The sequence below is a fragment of the Apus apus genome, chromosome 14, assembly GCF_020740795.1.
Source record: "Apus apus isolate bApuApu2 chromosome 14, bApuApu2.pri.cur, whole genome shotgun sequence".
In the NCBI taxonomy this organism is placed as follows: domain Eukaryota; kingdom Metazoa; phylum Chordata; class Aves; order Apodiformes; family Apodidae; genus Apus; species Apus apus.
The window spans coordinates 8,557,780-8,577,452 of NC_067295.1; the positions used below are offsets into that span (position 1 = coordinate 8,557,780).

The window sequence follows — 19,673 nt, forward strand, 5'->3', positions numbered from 1 at the left end:
ATTCTGAATGCATTTACTATTTGTTATCACCTGATATATAAAGTACACAAGCTTGCTGACTGAGAACTGGTTTTATATCTGAAAGCTGGACAGAATCATCATTTTGTACCATTGTGCCTGCAAATCAGACAGTTCTATCTTTAGATGAACCGCGTGTTTTCCAGGTGAGATCTCAGATACAACGCTACACACCAAAACCCAACCCAACCCATAATGCTCCCTTTTGTCCTAAAACCAGTGCTTACGAGGAACAATTTCCTTCTCAGCACCGATTTACCCCCTTAGAAACGAAGCCGAGAGGCTGCCCCAGCGCCGGCCCCGCGCGGCAGCGGGAGCGCGGCCCCTGGGCCCGGCCCGGGGCGGAGACACGGGGGGGGCGGCAGCTGAAAACCCGGCGCCGCCGCCATTTTAGGCAGAGCCACGAGGCGAAGGGCTTCGCGGCGCCAGGTCGCGTCGGGAGACCCTGCGAGCGGCAAAACCGCCCCTGGAACGCGCAGGGCAATGGCAGGAGTGAGAGCCTGCCGCAGATCCCGGCCCGGCGCGGGCAGAGGGGTCCGAGCGCGGCCCGCCGGGCTGGCCAGGCCCGAGACGCGGGCGGCGGCAGCTCCGGGCCCCGCGGCGCCGCCATTTCGGGCAGAGCGGGAGGCCAAGGGCTGCGGGCCGGGATCACACTCGGGCACCGCTTCGTAAAGCGGGAAATCCCTGTCCAAACCGCAAAGGGAAGGCGCAGCAAGTGAGAGGGTGTCAATTTTGATTTCTCTCCCATCTCCTTTTTTTTGAGGGTCATACACTTTTTTTCTCATCCATATGGGCGTTGTTCTCGGGAGCGGCAGGAGCCCAAACGCTCGCAGAACAAAACGACCGCGATGCGCAGGCGAGAGGGGCCGGGAAGCAGCTCCGAGGGAGCCCCCGCCCGCCTCGCCCTTCTCCCTCCGACTCACAGAGTCACGGTGGCCGGGTTGGAAGGCACCTCTGAAGACACCGAGTCCAAGCTCCCTGCTAGAGCAGGATCACCTACAGGAGGTCACGCAGGAGCACCTGCAGACGGGCTGGGAATGTCTCCAGGGAAGCAGACTCCACAGCCTCTCCAGGCTGCCTGCCCCAGGGCCCTGTTACCCTCCCAGTAAAGGACCTTTTCCTTATGTCTAGGATGAAGCTCCTGTGCTCCAGCTTGTGCCCATGGCCCCTGTCCTGTCACTGGACACTGCTCAAGAGCCTGGATTCAACTTCCTGGCACCAGCCCCACGGCTCCCTGCCCAGCTTGGGGCAGCCCAGCCCCTTGTGGCGCCTTCTCAGTGAATGTAGGGAGGCAACAGGTCCTTCAGTCTAAGGCCTCCTTAGCATGATGCCTGGCAAGGGAGGGCAAGGACAAGAAGAAGGGCTTCTCTAAGTATATTGGAGGCAAAAGGAAGACTAGGGGAAACGGGCCTGCTGCTGAAGGAAGTGGCTGCCCTGGTGGTGGTGGCTGTAGAGGAGTTTCTGAATGCCTTCTGTGCCTCGGTCTGTACTGCTAAGGCCAGCTCTCAGGAGTCCCAGGCCTTTGAGACCACAGGGGGAGTCAGGAGGATGAAGGAGCTGGCAGAAACCATGCAAGGCCACTCTCCACCATCTTTGAAGTGCCTGAGGACTGGAGTCACTCCAGTTTTCAAAAAGTCCAAGAAAAGAGGACCCAGGTAACTGCAGACTGGTCAGCCTCACTTCCCATCCCTGGAAATGTGATGGAACAGCTTGTTCTCAGTGCCATCTCAAAACATGGTGAGGAAAAGAGGGTCATGAGAAGTAGTCAGCATGGATTCACCAAGGGGAGATCATGCTTGACCAATCTGATAGCCTTCCACAGTGGTATAACTGGATGCATAGATGAGGGCAGGGCAGTGGCTGTGGTCTGCCTTGGTTTCAGCAAGGCTTTCCCATGGCAGCCTCACAGCCAAACTCGAGAAGTGTGGATTAGATGATAAGGCAGTGAGGTGGAGTGGGAGCTGGTTGAAGGACAGAGCTCAGAGAGTTCTGCTAAGTGAGACAGTCTAGTTGGAGACCAGTGTCTAGTGGAGTCCCCCAAGGGGTCAGTACTGGGTCTAGCCCTATTCAGGATATTCATTGATGATCTGGATGAAGGGATGGAGTGCACCAGTAGCAAATTTGCTGGTGGTGCAAAACTGGGAGAGGTGGCTGACGCACTCAGAAGGCTGTGCTGCTATTCAGCATGACATGGACTGGCTGGAGATGTGGGCAAAGAGAAGCATAATGAAATTCACCAAGTGCAAAGTACTGCATCTGGGGAGGAACAACCCCACGTGTCGATACAGGTTAGGGGCTGACTTGTGGGAGAGCAGCTCTGGGGAGATGGACCTTGGGGTTCTGGTGGACAACAGGTTGTGCCATTGTGTGTTGATGGTAAAAAGTTGTTGGTTTTGATGGTAGGTTTGAGTACTGAAGCCTTCCATCAGTAATCTCCCCATTAAAAGACAAAAGAAAGCAGTGTCACTCCCTGTCAGGACATTTCCACATGAAACTATGTCTCACCCTTGCCTGGCCAGAGCTGGGCGTCCCTGGGTGGGTCTTGATTCTTGAGAATTAATCTCTGGCAGGTGTCCCCAGTGGAGAGGAGAAGGTCTAACAACCTCCTGGGAAAGTGTACGGAAAGCCTCCAAATCAAAGATGGGACCAGGCTTTTATAGAATAAAGTGGATTGACTGCTGTCACTTTACTATTTAGCTGTACCTTCAAAATCTCTCATTGGACAATAAAAGGAAAACAGTGGGGAAACTGTGAAGGCCCTCTTCTCACCAAGCAAACTGTGCTGTTTGTCTTTTCTTTCTTAATTTATTTCCATTTTGGGCCTAGTTGTGACCAGGCTGGACTCTCAGTTCTTCAACACCAGAGAGCAGCTGGTGTTATGAACATCATCTTGGCCTCTGTTTGTACTTTTCAAGGTTGTTACCAGCTGAGTTTGCTAGACCCTTTCCTTTCTCATGGGAATTATTCACTCCAGGCCTGGGCCTGCAAAATGGAGAGACGAAAATCAGTTGAATCATAGAGGGAAACTGAGACAGGCATATTGAGAGATGGAGCATCCTGATACAAAGCCCAAGAGCAGCAGGGATAATGGGATGCTCCAGGCTGAACTTCTGTGGCTTTAGTGACCTGCCTGCGGCCACTGAGCAAGTCTGGCAGAAATACCTTAGAGACACAATTGGAGAGGAGCTGAACTTCCCAAGTGCCTGCACTATTGGTACAGCATTCCTGATATCTGGCAAATATGTGCAGACTTCACTGCTTTTAAGTGTTTTTATCCAGCAAAAGAATAGCAGCAGGACTTAAAATCACTGGTGAGATTGTTCTGCAAGTGCATATTAATGGCTCAGTTCCAGCCTGGACCTGGAAAAGCTGACTGCTAGTGACAGATAAGGAGCTGTCTTCCACTTCTCCTCTTTTCCTTATTACAACTGTCTGCTTTTCAGTTCCTCCCACCCAAATATTACAGCAATATTTGCTAATGAGAAATAATTACATCTTGGTTTAAAGTGTCACAAGTGCTATTGTTTACATAAACTGTGAGAATCTGGTAAAGACATCAGGCATATGTTTAGAGGGATAATGCATGAGAAATCAGTTCTCTCTTCTCAGGGAGCTGAATCTTGCAAAGGAAAATGACAGATACATGTGTTTATAGACAGACTCTCGAGCTGGTTGTATTTGCTTATAATTTGTCATAAATGTGGAGACTTGGAGCACAAAGTACTAGTACAGCCCATGTATGCTCCTTTCCAGCAGATGTGGCACCAATCCTGATGCTCACTGGATGTTCCAGGTTGGTGACCAGCAAGAAGATTTATCCTGGGAAGAAGGTATCAGTAACCTTGAGCCTTCCCATGGGTTGTTGCCTAATCCATGGGAAAATCCCAAATGCAGCAGGCCAAGTATGGCTTGGTTTTCAGCCTTAAACCTTGACATCAGCATGTGGCTGACAATTCATAACTGCTGAAACAGCCACCTGGGCCCACCTGATACTCTGCTTGGATATAAAGATGCAAGATGTTGGGGTAAAAATGCTTACTTAAAGCTATTTCTTTGAAGTGACCTGTAGAGTGACCTGATGGTTCAATATTTCTTTCCAATTAACTCATCATTCTCAGTAGACTTGGCACTGAAACAGAAATCATTCTTTCACCACTGTCAGTGGTGAAATCCCTGTGTTGTGTTTTCAGTGACTTTCTATTATTAAGAAAATCCTGTGTTCTATTTTTCCCCCTTTTTATCTTCCCTGCACTTACTAAAATACATGAGATACTGATGCAGGCTTTGTTTTTAGAAATTATGTTGTAATACACTCTGTGTCATCTTGTACTGAGTATTAACTTCAGGCTGAGCTGTGGTGAGTTAAGAATAATCAGCAGGACTCTCTACTGCCCTTGTCTTTCTGATTTACTGGGAAAAAAACCCCAATCTCAGAAATTTCACTTCCAAAGTCTTATTGTCGCAGCCAAGAGAAATTAATAGAACAAATTGCGTACATGAGCTGCATGTGTTAGGTATGAAAACGTAGTATAAGGCCAAAAGGAGAAGTATACAGAGATTTTCTAGAGATTATTTGTTCATGTTGTAAAACCAATGATAGATTTTGTTGCATCAGGCGATAATTTTGCCATGCTCTGCTCTTACTCAATGTTCACCCTGTTCATCTTAGGCAACAGTTAGACATTCCGAGTTCCCAACATACCAAGATGCTAATCTGCTTCTCATGTAAACAGACAACAACCTGGAATGGTTACAACACACTATCATGGACTTGATTCAGTCACTGTCTTGCTTTCTTTGGCTTATTGTTAAGGATAAAGAACCAAAGTGGATCAAATTCCGTTGTTGTCTGGAGCTGGACCCGTGCCCTTACTTCTCACCCCTGTGTTTAGACTTGCATGCTATGATGTTTCAGAAGTCGTAGCCACCACTCATCTCTATTTGCCTTAAATCACGCTCAAGCAGCTTTAAATGGATTTTAGGTGTTTCATTTTTCTTGTTTTGCTGGGCAGAAGTAGGGTCTGATTTTTCCACAGGCTTTGCTTTCTTTGGCTTCTAAAATAATTTTCTAAGGTGTTGCTCATTCAAATCCTGAGGCCATTGGGTGAGTCCAACCGGGTCCCTTGCCCAGCAATGCTCTGCTTCAGGGGGTTACAGTAAGAATCAAACCTGTGCTGAAGGTAACGACTTACGAATATTAGGACAATTGATTTTGATTATTGATGGGCAGGTGAAAATATCTGTGCAAATACACAACAGAGCATGCCTCTCTGTCAGCACTGCATATCCCTGTTGAGCTGAGGAATGGGCAGTGTGCCTTCTGTTTGGAGAGGGTTTTCAGAGGGGAGAGCTGCTGCAGCCCCACTTGTGATCACCGGCAGTGAGCATGTTCTGATGTGGAGTCAGCTGTGCCTGGGGAGGTGAGAAGTAGATCGGTGGTGGCTGCAGATGGAGCCATTTACGTTTAGGAGAGCTGGCAAGACCATTTTACTAGCCCTGTCTTGAAGCCTGCTGGGTGCTCTCCCAGGGCTCTCCTGGGATGTTGAGAGCACACAGGCATATTTATGCCTTTCCTGGACTCAAAGACTCTCAGCCCTTCCTGGTGAGCTGGTGACAAATGTTGTGTCCACACCACTGAGCAGGGGCTGGGTTTCCCTGAAGCAGAGGACAGGTGGTTTCATGTTGTTGTGATGACCTGCAAGCATGGCTGGAAGCCAAGAGAAGACAACCTTGCTGCCATCAAGCTTCCATGTAGCAGGCCACTGTGCCCTGTTGAGGCATATTTGGCCTGGGTGGCTTGCTTTTTGCTGATGGATAAAGATGGCCACTACAACTAAGTTGTGTTTGTTTCTTTTTTTTTTTTTTTTTTTTCTTCCCCCCCACCCTTCTTTGATCAATGGACAGGGCCTAAAGGGACTTGTTGGCTGACTGGCTGGGAGATACCCATTCTTTGTACAGCTACCTGCCTTTCATTAATCTTATGCTATGGTTTGTTTAGTCATCTCCTTAAGGAGCTAAGTCAGTGCTGTAACACATGCAGCTGTATGGACAGCACAAACTACAATGACAGGATACGGGGGGAAAAATGTGTCCAAGAAACCTGCTGGTTCAAAATTGCTCATTCAAAGTATATGGTGTATAGCTTCAAGTAAGATAAATGTCCAGAAGTCCATGAATAATTCATTAAAACAAGGGAAATAAATGCAATTAAGCATTCAATCATAATGAATAATTCATTGTACTCTCATGTGTTCAGGAATTATATTTAAAATAGGCTTATAATTCATAAACCTGACAAAAAACTGATTTTGAAAGTGGGAATATTATTTGTTCCAGAGCCAAAGGCTGGTGCTGAAATTGTGTGAGCTGAAATCTCTTAGTAAATTCAGATGCAAAACTCAGAATTTCAGAACTCTTGAATGACTAAAAATCTTCCCACAGAGATGAGTTGTTAAAGCTTCCCTCAGATCAGAAAAGCTGTAACTGCAGCAGAGCAAAAGGTATGTTCAAGTGTTTAACTTTCAATATCAAAGTGCTCTCAGAGAGAGCTTGGAATTTGCTCAGCCTGAGGCATGTCTCCCTGAGCCCCTGTCATCTGTCACACCACGGCAGCAGCGAGAGCAGAGAGATGGGAGGGGAATAACACATTCATATGAGATCAATGTCCTGTCCTCTAAAGAGCTGCCATCTGAGCAGAAGTCTTTTTTGGGTGGGTATTTATTTTTTAATTCAAGCTTTTTATCCTTTGGCCACTGTGGATATCCCTTTATTCTGCTACTCTGGGGGTCAGCAAGTTGTGGTGAGGGTGGCTGGTGACACCTCTGCTCTGCAGTGCCAGGTCTGTGGTCCCTGATGTGGGATGCTCCATTTACAGGTGTTGCTTCAGAGATGGAAAACAGAACAGGAGACAGAACTGGTTCCTAAGGGTGAAGTAAGAAATAAAAAGTAGCTGTGAACCAGCTTGTTGTAAAGGCAGCCTGGGCTTAATCTCAGCCTCACTTACATGAGGCTGCACAGTTCCTGTTGTTTTGGTGGGTTTGCTTTTCATTTGCACCTCTGTGAGATGGGAAGGATGACTCCTCTTTCACAGTTCAGGGAGTGAGTTTGATGCTTTCTGTATGGTAAATCAAGAAAATAGATTATATTGAATTAGTGAGAACATGAAAGATGATCCTACCTCTGTTCAAGCAGTTGGTACTGGAATAATAAGGAAACCTATGACACCAGATGTAAAAATAGCTGTCACTTAATGAGCTTGTCTGACTGGCCTTAAACAAAGACAGGTATAGGCTGCACTTGCTGTCTTGCTAATGAAGTAATTGTGTGGTTTTGCATCGATCTGTGGAACATTTAATCTTAGAGGGGCACAGCCTGAGAAATTGGTGCCGAGGGATGCTGGGAAAAGATGGGGTTTAGGCTTCCTGGCAGGATTTCAGGCTCCAGTGCTGCAATGCTGGTCCCCCCACAGGGCTGACGAGCTAGTAAGGAATTTCCCTTGGAGCAGGAGGTTTGTATGAGTGAGGCTGGGGTTTTAGGCATGATTTAAACAACTGCATGTGCAGACATCTCCTATACCAGGCACTGAGTGATGATGAGCAGTGCCTGAAGCATCTCCCTAGCATCTTTCCACCAGCTGTGCACTGCTGCCAGGCACTGGTGGGGTGAAACCTCCCCAAGCCCAAGGACTGCAGCTAAATAGTCCCTCTGGGAACACAGGGGTGGGAAACAGGACTGGCTCGGGCCCTTTTATCAGTTTTGGATAGCTTTTCTTTCTCTACAAGTCGCTTTGATTTTGAGTCATTAGGTTTTTCATTCTCTGTCCTTGATGGGATGAAGTAAGGGCCTAGAACAAAGTTCCCTGTCCTCCAGCCCTTCAGACAGGTGCTGTGAGCCAGAGCACCAGCTTTTCCCACCCTAATTGCTGAGTGCTTAAAAGCTGATTTCCCTGGACTGATCCTCCCTCAGGTTTCCTCCCACCCTGTTTTTTCCCTCACTTTCCCTGCGTGGGTGACCCAGCCCAGGCTCACCAGGAGGAGTGCCAGCTGAGCCAGGATCATCTCACTATCCAGGGCTGTAAGCTGCTAACAGAGCTTGTTTCCTGTTGGGTGCTCACTTTTGATTCCATGTGCTGTATTTCATTGCTTCGTGCTGAAGCTTCATCTTTGCAGCTCGGTGCTGCAGGTTATTTGTCAGGCACAAAGCCCTGTCTCTAATTTTGTGGCAATCTTAGGGGTACAAAAGCCCAGAAAGACAAGGAGGCTTGGGAGGCTTGTGGCTGGGACCAGGTATTGAGAGTCACTGGAGGGGAGGTGGCTGCTGCTGCTGCTCTTTAAAGGCTGTCAGTGAGACTGATGTGGGGCTGCTGACATGGGTGGAAAGCTGTGGGGTGAGTTGAGGCCTTTTCTCTAACTCCATTGCACTGGTTTATGAAAAACAGAAGCTTTTTAAATGTTGTTGTTGTGGTTAAGGTGACATGTATCACCAAGGAGCTGTTTCAGCTGTGCAACTTGAGACTCTGCCAGGATAAATTCACAAGTGCTCATAGATGGAATTTATACCTGTAGTGGGGAAAGTCAGGGAAGTTTAATCTACTTTATGAAAACATGTATTTTTAAGGTAAAAACCAACAGGTGATTCTGTGAGCAGCCAATGGTGTTTTGGGATTATTGCTCTGAAGGGGGATGAATTGTTGATGTCCTGCTGCAGCCTGAGGACCTTAACAGGATCTTTCTCTTATAAAATTGCATACATCAATGCTTTGGGCTTCTGCTCTCCTTCCCAATGGCCAACTTAAACCAGATAGATTGATTGCAAAGTTATTTGGAGGGGGAGTGCTGGACAAGCAGCATAGTTTCCTTGGGAAGCAAATGAAAAGTGTGTTCCAATAATGTGAGCAATAAATAGCAAGTTGAAACCTGTGTTAAATTCTCTTTCCTAAGTCCTTTCTTCACTAGCAAAAAGACATTAAAGATCCATACATATTTAAAATGGTAAGTCTTGCTAAATTGATTTTAAAATCAATCAAATAACACAATAACCCTTACAATTCTCATTTAAATTACTCTGCTTTAATCAGCTAAATAGGGCTTAGTTATGTGATCAGTTTTCATTAGCTTAGCAAGTTATGATGCAAATATATGTTTAAGTGACTTACCATTAATTAAGCTAAACCATTTCAGTTGATGATTAAATTTACATTTGAATACACACAGGTCCACTTTACATTAGATTGGTATTCAGTTGTTTTTTATTAAACTAGTTAAGCACAAAGTGGAAGATTTGGCTCTACCTGGTATTTCTCAAGCCTGGGGGTTACCTGGCTCCAACTTGGGGGTCCTCAGACCCCCAAGCTCTGCTGAGCCCTGGGGTGGTAGGGAAAAGGGAGGGTTGTACAGGCTCCTGCATGGGAAGGGTGACACACTGGGACCTTGTCCTGCCACCTGAGCTCTTGGGTAAGAGCCTGCAGTGCAGCAGGTAAGGCACAGTGCAGGGCTGATTGCTGGGAGCACCAGCAAAGTGTGTCAGACCCCCTCTTCTGCCCTGGAAGAGGTAATGGGGCTTGTTGCCTGGAGCCTTTAGATAGCACTGGAAGCTGCACATCAGTGTGACTGTTGCCATTCATATGTGCATCACATAAAATGGTGAACTTAAAGAGCAAGTGCAAGACTTGCAGTCTTGACCTGGAAAGTTTTCAATGTTTCCATTATTAATCCAAGAAACATCTCTGATAGAAATACCTGAGGGCATTCCCATTCACAATTACTGCTGATTCCCTTTCCATGAGACAGTCATGCACTTGCACTTCCCTTGCTGAAAGATGTTTCCTTTCCATGATGCTGCAGTTGGTTTTTTCACAATACCAGCAGCTCCAGCAGCAGTCTGCCATGCCCACGGCTTGTCAGGCAGCTCAGCCTGCCAACTGACACTAATGCAGATAGGCTGGGGTGGTTTTGCTCCTGTGTGATTGCTTAGCTGGAAACATACGGGCATGGCTTCCTGGATGGCAGTGCAATGGGTAGAAATAAATGCCCTGCTCACACAAGTTTCTAAGCAAAATAAGTCTTTGAGGGCTTTCAAACAATATGGGGCAAGTCAGAGATGAGCTGGTGCTGGTCAGAGCATAGAGGCAGGGCATTTATCTGTAATATGGAGAGGCTTGGACAAGAGATTGTTGTAGGAATTGCTCCGGAAGCCATCCTTCTACAGCAAGGAAATCCTGTATGGGGCTGTATGTGGTTTATAGCAGCCAGGTCTGCTTGCAGACCTGTCAGTGCCTTCTGTCTTTCTGCTACTTTCTTCTGCCTACTCAGATGATGAGCTTGCTGATGCAGACTGCTCTGCCTAGGTCTCAGTGCCTGGCAGACTGTAGCATTAACGGATGAGTTCCAACAGATGCATTAAATACTGCTGAAGGAGAAACTTTAATGGATGCTCAATACACAACAGTTTTTGCCTCTGCAAATCTCCTCTAGAGTTATCATGCAGATCATATATACTGGGGCTTCTGTTTCTAGCTCAGACTTGTATGTGAATAAGTGTAATTATTCTTTACTTAGTGAACAGGATTTCCTGCTTGTGGGACATTTTGAAGCAAGTGTTTAGATAACATCTATTTTAACAATGGGTGATTTAAACAACGATAGTAAAGATTGATGTGAATTCTCTCTGGTCCTGATTGAGGTAATGGTTATTAGTGCACAACCTATTTCTGGAGTATGCAATTGCTATTAAAAACCTCATAAACATTGGTTTTGTTTGGCTTTAGTTCTAAACAGGAACAAAAAAACTACTGCTTATGAGAAAAACAAGGAGCATCAGCATTATAACTTGCCAGCAGCCTCGGTGAACTCTCCCACCTGTGATGTATTCAGCATTTTGCCTAGAGATCCATGCTGTGCTCTGGGAGTCGTGTGCTCCACGGCCAAGGTCCTGGCCAAAGTCTTGAAAACCAGGCCCCTCGCTGTCTTTTATCAGCCCCAGGCTCTACAGCTCTCCCCTTGCCACTGGCTGAGGAGGTGAGAAGGAACTAGCTGGTAGTGTAAACAGCTGTAGTAAAAATCAGTGTTGTGGATTCACTCTGGTCCTGATGTTGAGATCATGGTTACTAGTGCAAAACCCGTTACTCTGCAGGTTGCGCCTGCACCAGCACCACCTGGCATGTGTACAAGCGTGTGCTGAGCCAGTGTTTGCACTGCTGGGTCTGGTGTGGCTGGTTGCATGCTTTTTTGCCAGCTGGCCCTGGGCTTGTCTCACTGGCTGGGGTGACATCTGCATTTTCTCCAGCCTGAGGGGCCCAGGGCTGGCTGGGAAGCTGCAGCCGTTGCCCTGTTTGTGGGTCCCACAGCGATAATCGCGGTGCTGCTCAGCTCTGCCTCACCCCGTGGGCAGCAGCTGCCTGACAGGCAGGAAGGTCCATGCCAGCTCCTGCAGATGTAGCTGTCTGTCTTCTGAGCATGGACATGCAGCTAATCAAATCAACCTTGCATGAAAAGAAAGCACTGGCTGTCTTGAAAAATCGTGCCTGCAGCAAGACCTGAAGGCATGTGAAACACACTGGGCTTGTGGGTGCAAAAAAGCACAGGTTAGTAGAAATTGGACCTATGGGCCAGTGGTTATTTTTCAAGGAAATGTCTGGAAGGATGGGTTTCATACCAGCACAGCTGTGTTTTTCAAACATTTTTGAAGTTTGGGGGTGCAGAACCAACTGTTTGAAGTGACGGGTCATGAGCAATAAGCAGCATGATGTATATTTTTGTCCTCTTATCTGGCTTTGTGAAGAAACAAAGGAAAACATGAAACAAGGAGTGGGGAAGAAAGATGCTTTTCACTTCCTGGTTGTTTTCAAAGACATGGCTGTTACGGAATGACATTTCTGAGCAGCAAGGTTGTGACTGCATCCATTCTGCAGCTGTCAGAAAATATGCTCTTGGTCATGGGTCATGGAATATTGTGCTAGCTGAGATGTTATAAAGCTGCCTAAGGTTTCTTTTACATCTGTGTTTTTCATTAAAAAACTACAACACAAAACCAAACAACAAAAAAACCCAACAAAACCAAACCTACTGATTATAACCCCAAGGGTCAGTGTTGGAGTGGTTAGGACATCTTCTAGCTCCCAAGTGTACTCTTCACTCCTCACCCTGGTTTGGTTTTCTGTGCATTAATCACTGCCTCACCTTAGTTACCTAGTTTCACTTTGTGTGCAGCATCTTAAAAACAGAAGCTTCTTCCTGTGAAGTATGATTTTTATGTACTGTCCCCCGATGTGGGGATCCAGAAACACCCAGTTTGACATCAAAAACCCCTGCAGTCTCATGTTGCGGTGAGGGCAGCACGGACACGTGGGTTTGGTGCCCACAGGGCAGCTCACACGCTCATGTCGGGCTGCTGCAGGCGGCAGTGGGGGCTGCGGTACGAGGGGCGGAGGGGCTGTGCGCGGGGGTGGGCGCCGCTGGGGCTGTGGGGGGCCCGGGCCTCGCTCGTTTGGCTCCCAGGCGCCCGAGGCTCCCCGCGCTTCCCCAGCGCGGCGGCGGGAAGGGAGAAGCGGGCGGTGCCGCCCCCCGCCCCGCGGGCGGCCCCGGGCGGACAACGCCCCCGGCCCTGAAGCCGCGGCCGGGCCCGCCGCCCGTGGCATTTCCTCTGAGCTCATTCGGAGGCTGACGCGGCGCCGCTTCCCTCGGAAGAGGAAGCCTGGCAGCGGAGCGGCGGCAGCAGGCAGGGGGGAGCGCGGCAGCCGCCGTGCCGGCAGCGGCGGGGCGAGGCGGGGGACGGCGGCGCGGCCCGCGCTGGGGGCGGCCGGGGCGGACGCGGGGGGTGGCGGCGGCGGGGGCTCCTCGCCCGCGGGGCCGGGCGGTGGCCACCCCCGTGGCCCGAGCCCTCGCCGCGCCCTGCCTGTCTACACCCTCAACGTGCGGGTGTTGTGGCCGCTGGTGACCGGCCTCTGCACCGCGCTCCTCTGCTTCTACCAGGCCCTGGGGGGTGGCGCGGCCGGGGAGGGCGCGGCGGAGGTGGGCTCCGTCCCGCTGCTCAAGGGCTCGGCGCTCTTGTTGCTGGGCTGCCTCTTGGCCCGCTGCTGCGGGGCGGCGGGCGGCGGCCCCAAGCCCGGCGGGGTCCGGGCGGCGGGGCCCGAAGGGTCGCGGCGCAGCGTCTTGGAGGGCTTCCACGCGCGGCAGCTGCGGCTCTCGCCCCACGTGCTGGGCCACAGCAAGGCGCACGTCGGGCGCGTCGTGGCCGAGTTGGTGCGCGCCGCCAAAGCGCAGGGGCTGCAGCCCGGCCCGCTGACCCTCAGCCTGCGCGGGGACTTCGTGCGCATCGGCAGCGCCTACGAGCAGCACAAGGTGCGCAGCCCCGATTGCTTCGACATCCTGGTGCCCCTGCGGCTGCCGCCACACCTGGAAGCCCAGCCGCGCTGTGCCGACGGGCTGGGCCCCCGCGGCACCTTCGTCTGCGGGCTGCGGGCGCGGAACGGCTGGCCGCGCCGCCAGCGGCCTTTCGCCGACGGCTTCTGCGTGGAGCTGCAGGGCCGCAGCCACCTCTCCTCGGGGCTGGTGCTGCGCTGGTTCCAGGGCCACCTGCAGCGCTGCCTGGGTGCCGTGCGGTACCGGCTGCAGGAGAGATGCCGCATCAGCCTCTCGGCTTGCCCCGGCCGCCCGCCCGTGCTGCACATCCTGCCCTGCTCCGACTATGTCTGCTGCCACATCTCCATGGCCGTGCGTCTCATCCCCGCCATCCCGCTCGGCGACGCGCTCTACCTCGCAGCCCTGCCGCCTGAGGGCCCGCAGGGCTCCCCGGCCCCCGAGGCCCTCTGGGGCATCAACACGTCGCGGCAGGAGCAGCGGCTGCTGAGCTGGCTGAAGGAGCAGGCCCCGGCCTCCTCCTGCCACCTCAAGTGCCTGCAGATCCTCAAGGGCCTGCGGGATCTCCGTGCGCAAGGCTTGGAGGAGCCCTTCTGCTCCCAGTGGGGTCGGGTCCTCTCCTCCTACATGCTGAAGACGGCTCTCTTCTCCCTGCTGCTGCAGGGGCCCTTGGAGGCCTGGGACGAGCAGTTCCTGGTGGAGCGGCTGGAGGACCTGGTGCTGTACCTCCGGGAGTGCCTTCGCAAGCAGGTGCTGATGCATTTCTTCCTGGGGAACACCAGCCTCCCCGATGCCGTGGCGCTGCCCCGCTTCCTCAAGGAAGCCACCCCTGTGAACTTGCTGGACGCCTTCGATGGGCCCACGCTGGACCTGGCCGCCTTCCAGCTGATCAACACCTGGTTCCAGGCCCCACTCCTCATCAGGATGTACAGCAGCCCCCGGTACTTGCGGCCACTGCCCGCGCCGTGCCACGCGTCCCCGAGGCCAGGCAGGAGCCGCCAGGAGAGTGAGCCAGTGTCACCCGTGGGCTGTGCCGAGCAGCGTGTGGTCCCAGCCCCGGCCCATCGTGAGCTCGCATCTGCCTGAGGAAGGTGGGATCTGTTTAAATGTGGTTCTGGGGTTTTGTGCCTGACCTGAGAAAACTAGGAAACCACAGGCCAAGACTTCATGCCATTGTGATTCGTGTTTTTTAATCTCGTTGGTTGTTCATGGGACAACTGTGAAATTTCTGGGGAAACGCCTTAATCAAGAAATGTTAGAATCAGTTCACTTAGCAAACCTAACTTTAATAGGCTCAAACTGGTATTTCTCAAATCCATGTTAACTTGTAGTGACAAAATTTACTTTTTTCTTAGATTCACTTTCTATGATAGAAAATCCATTTTGGTTTTAAAAATCCTGTTAAGTGCAAACAACCAACCCCCAATGTACCAAAAAGCTCTTAAAATGTCCTGAGCACTAGAGCATGGGTGCTGTTGACAGTTTGAAATGCTCAATGACAAGCTCTAAATTTCCTGTGTAATCTAATATATTGTGATTAATAGAAATATAATGTGCATGTTAATGTAAAATTGAGGGAAGAAGTGAAACCTCCAATAACAGTATGAAGAATCTAGTTGCATGTTTCTGTGCTCAAGAGAAGGTTATACTGAAGCATTGAAATACAGATAAAAGGAAACAAATAGCACTTTATTTTCACAAAGGCCTTCTTTTTTAGGATAATTGGCTGCACTAAATATTGCTACAGAAGAGGCATTAGTGTTTTGTTACAGGGATGATGTTTGAATCATCCTGAGGAAAACCTTTGTTTAAGGAAATACTTTGAGGTTTGTGTGTTTGTAGTTCTTGTTGAGATTTTTTTTTTTTTCTGGCTTAGAGTATTATTTTTATTTTACCTCAAGGACCAAAGCCAAAATAAATAAATTTTAGTTTGGGTTTTTTTGGAACAAACCTTAAACCAGTCCAAATCTCAGTGCTGTAAGCTGACTGCTGCAACCCCCTGCTCTCAGGTAGGAGAGTTGGGTGGGATTTTTGGATGACTCCCTAACCTGTTGTCTGATCGTGGCAGTGTTTGACCAAATAACCTGTTGGGATTTTCTAGTGCTATAGCAAATAATTATGTTATTATGGGGAGGAGGAAGTGAAATATTTCAGGATTTTGCAGAATTATCTAGCATTGGTTCATGGTACAGTGGCAATTGTAGGCTGTGGATTCTGGTGTCCTCTAATTGTAAACATCAGCCAGGTGACTTCCACTTCTGGCCTGGTTGTGTCCCAGGAATAACCTGTTGAGTCGTAACACAGCCAGCTTTCCAAGTGTCCTCGCCTCCCAGTGGAGGTACATGGTGTATGGGAACTTGATGAATCCTACAGTGTCAGCAAATTCAGAATTTCAAATCCTTGCTGTATCAGTTCACCTGCTTAAATGTGCCATGTGTTAAGAACCAAAATGCGTTCCTGATTTGCTGGTGCTCAGGAAGCTGAGTCTGTACCTTATTACCTACTATACTGTGTCCTCTGTGAACAGTCTGAAATTAATTATAAACGACCAACTGTAACTTCTGGGAAGCTTTAGGGTAACTTGAAGTTACATTGCTCCTCTCCCTGATGTACCTAGAGACACCAGTGTGCTTTATTTACAGTTCTATGCATCAAAGCACAAACCAAACATTTTCAAAATCTATGAAGCTTTATAAAAGTCTATTTTTCTAAGTGGAAACACTCCCTAGGCAGATGTTTGCCTACTTCTGTCTATTTTTTAACTGCTCCTGCAGTCTTATTTTCAGGTAATTACAGCCTAGGTCACACCCACAAGTTGGGTTATTTTTATACATGAAGCACTGTGCTTCTTTCTACAAATACAAATGGTGTATGTATAGGTAGTATTGATAAATGTTCTTTGCACATGGTATTTAAGGCTAAGTGAGCTACTTTGGTGTTTTGATTTTTTTTTTTTTTTGGTATTACTATTTTTGCCGACCTCTGTTACTTGGTATTTGAAATAAAAGTGCCTTTGAATCTTTTGCCCAGAGAACTAGAAGAGGTCCAGGGTATTGTGGCTGCCAGAACTCATGACCTAAAACCCCTTTTAGGTGTTAATTCTGGCATCACAACCACTTCAGTCAGCTGTCGGTTTGTTTACATCACTGTACATCCCTGTCTCAGAAAAAAGATGCACATTTGGTGTATATTTAGTCTTGCTGTAACACATGGAAGTCTGTAATAGGCTTGGTAGGGACTTTCTCTCTAAAATGTAATGCCAGGAAAAGACAGCTACGTCAGGAAAGGCATGACAAGGAGAGATAGTGGAGAATGTAAATAGTTTAGAAAATAAAAGTTGGGCTAAAGAGGGAGTGAGAATGCTGGTAAACTCTCAGTGAAGACACTGCAAACAAGCCAGAGGCCATAGGGAGAAAGTTGGAGGAGAGCTATTGAAAGCAAGGCAGATTTGGAGTGCAGAGAAAAGAAATTCAAGTGGGTTTTGTTTTGACAGTTCTTCCAAGTATTTTCCAAAATGACTGAATCTGTCAGGGCTGTTCAGTGAGGCAAACCCTCAGTTTATTAGCCATGTAGGCAGGTCTTCAGTGCAAGTTTTTGCTCAGCAAGGCATATTTGAGTTTGTGATGGCTGGTGACAGGAGAAAAAGTAAGGGTTTGCTGTAACCTTAGGCTTGGGCAAGCTTTCTGGAGGAGAAGGGACTTCCTGCCAGGAAGGCACTGTGCGTTCTGTTGGTCGGGAGTTCTGAGAAAATCTCTTAGACTAACCTGTGGCTCTGTTGTACAGCTGAGACAGTAAGTGTATTCTCTTTATCTGCTGTAAAGCATGCATTCATGAATATGATTGACATAAGGAGCTGATAAAAGTTGGATTCTGTTATGGTATTAATCTCGTTCCACAGCAAATGTGACAGCACTGGTACCTGCAATGTCCTGGAGCTATTATAGGGCTTTATCTGCAAGAGTTACATACAGAGAACTTGACCTACATGAATAATCCTGTGGGTCTTTTACCTTCTTCCACCCTACAGATACTGTACACAGAACAAGGTTATGAGTATGTATTTGTTAAGGTTGTAACTGTAATAATGTGTCCTGAATTCTGCATGGTTGCCTCTGTGTGTGTAAATTGGAACACAAGCACAGAAGAGCAAGCCTGTTATTTAGCACTAATGTGGGTTCTTAGTCTTCTTTTTCTGCAGCCTAATTTTGAAAAGACTCTGTGCAAATTAAGTTGTTTTATTAGACAGTGTTTGTGAGGAGGAGTCACACCTGTTTATTTACAGTACCAAATTGCATATATGTGACTTGATTTTATATTGAAAAATGCTGGCTGTTTCTCAAAGACATAGTTATTTCTTATCTGACTGAATATCTCGAAAACATTCCTCTTTTGATTTTGAATCTGTGCAGTAATGTAAATTTTAAGTGTCTGTTTGCAATGGACATTCTTGGTACAACTATTTTTTGCTGGTTAATAATAAGACCAAAGATTAAACAAAAATGTTCAGCTGCTATTGTTCATTTTTTTTAAAAAAGTGTTTATAGGCTCAAAGTATCAGCCCATTTTACTGAAACATTCAGAAATTCATTTCCTATTTAATACCAAAATACATTTGCACTTTTATTGTTTCCATAAAAAGTTGGTGGATTTGTTTTAATATTTCACTGTAGTAATAAACGGCTGTTTTAAAGTGTCTGTGCCTCAAGATTTAAATTCCTTGATGTGTTTTTTCAGTAAAAGCTACCTGCAGCCACAGAACTGATCAGGAGGTTTGTGTGCTCTTTAGGAGGAGATTAGTGAAGTGGCAAAACCATGGGAAAAGAGGAAGTTCACCATGCCTTGGGAGTTGTGCAGTGGGATACGGGGGGAGAGCCAGGAGAGAGACTAGAGCACAGCTGGCACCATCTGTGGTGCTGCTGACTTGAAATGGAGCACACTGAGGTTTGTGGCTGTCTTGCTCTGAGGTTAAGAAGGATGCAGTTCTCATTTCCCTGGCTCCAGTTTCAGGTCGCTGCATAAAATCTGCTTTTTCTGGTGCTCAATGAATAGCTTGGGCTTCATTTCACAGTATCTGTGTGAGCTTTTCAGTATGATGTGAAAGGATGCATCTCTGTTTCAAGCCACATAGGTCACACTCTATCAAATGTGGGAAAAGTCCTGCTGAAGCCAGCAGGAGTGGGCCAGCAAGTTACCTGTCCTTTATCGGTCTGTAGTCGAGATGCCAGAACTCTACAGTCATGGCTTGTGCTGATGTTCCCTATTAAGGAATGAAATAACAGCAAGACCCGGAGCATTTTAATCATCAAATCAAAGCTAAGCTCAAAATAACCATCTCCAGATCTTTGTGTGCCTGCCTCTTCCCTTGCAGGGAGCAGCTGTGAGGGCTGCCGGGCTGCACGGCTGACCAGGGCTGGGAGTCTCATTCCTTGGGTGTCAGCACAGAGGAAGTGTATTTAGATCTTTAACAGCATTATCTCATATTAATGGCTTCCTTGAAAAGCAATAACCATCCTCTGGTCTCCATTCATTCTTTGCTCTGAAGTGTTTCTCTCTTTGAAGCCTGAGTTTCTATTCAGCAGAAAATCATTAAAGAAACAGAGGAGTTTCCTTCAGCCATAGATCTGTTAACAAAAAAATCACTGGCCTAAGGACTTGTGTGCTTGATGTTTGAAGAAAAGCCTGTTTGCATCCAACTCACTGGATAAATTGTTTAAAAATCTCTCCATCTCTGTGCAAATACCTCCCTTGTAATGCAGCCAAGGTCAGTAGTGAATTGCTGATTAAGTACTGCTAATGCAAGTTAAAGCTGCCTGGAGGGGAAGGGACTCTTTATTTGTGCTCCAAAAGAGTTCAGATATGAGAAATTTGCTTTTCCAGGCTGGTTGATTTCCTGTGTTACATCTTTAAATGTCTGCCCTGTGACTCTTCCCTGAGTTAAGTGACATTCTGGCTGATGATAATTCATCTGAGTAGCTGGCAGAAAAGCAGCTAGCCCTGCTTTTACTGGGCCAAAAGGGAAGCTGTGGGAAGCTGGCAGTCAATGTAGGGGTAAGGACCTGCAAACTCCAAAATAAGCAGGATATGGAAGGCCAACCATACATTGATCTGCCTGTACATCCCGAGTTTCTCAAACATACAGGTTGCTTAACCAAGAGACTACCTGTGCTCTCCTGTATGTGCCTACAGCGTCCCTGTTTTAAATTAGTGACCATGAATTGGCATATTTGCAAGTCCTGATCCACCACAGAACTATAGATAACGTATGGACTGTGCCTGTTGGCACAGTCTGTTAGGATCCAA

The 19,673-nt window shown here is 48.0% G+C and overlaps 1 protein-coding gene across 1 annotated transcript; it reads left to right on the plus strand.

Moving 5' to 3' along the window:
- The first annotated feature begins 866 nt into the window (after window positions 1-866).
- On the plus strand, window positions 867-18,066 carry ITPRIPL2 (ITPRIP like 2). The gene is made up of 2 exons (XM_051632466.1): window positions 867-1,023; window positions 12,412-18,066. Exons 1-2 carry the CDS (start codon window positions 867-869, stop codon window positions 14,457-14,459), a joined length of 2,205 nt encoding a protein of 734 aa, XP_051488426.1. The 3' UTR covers window positions 14,460-18,066.
- The last annotated feature ends 1,607 nt before the right edge of the window (window positions 18,067-19,673 follow it).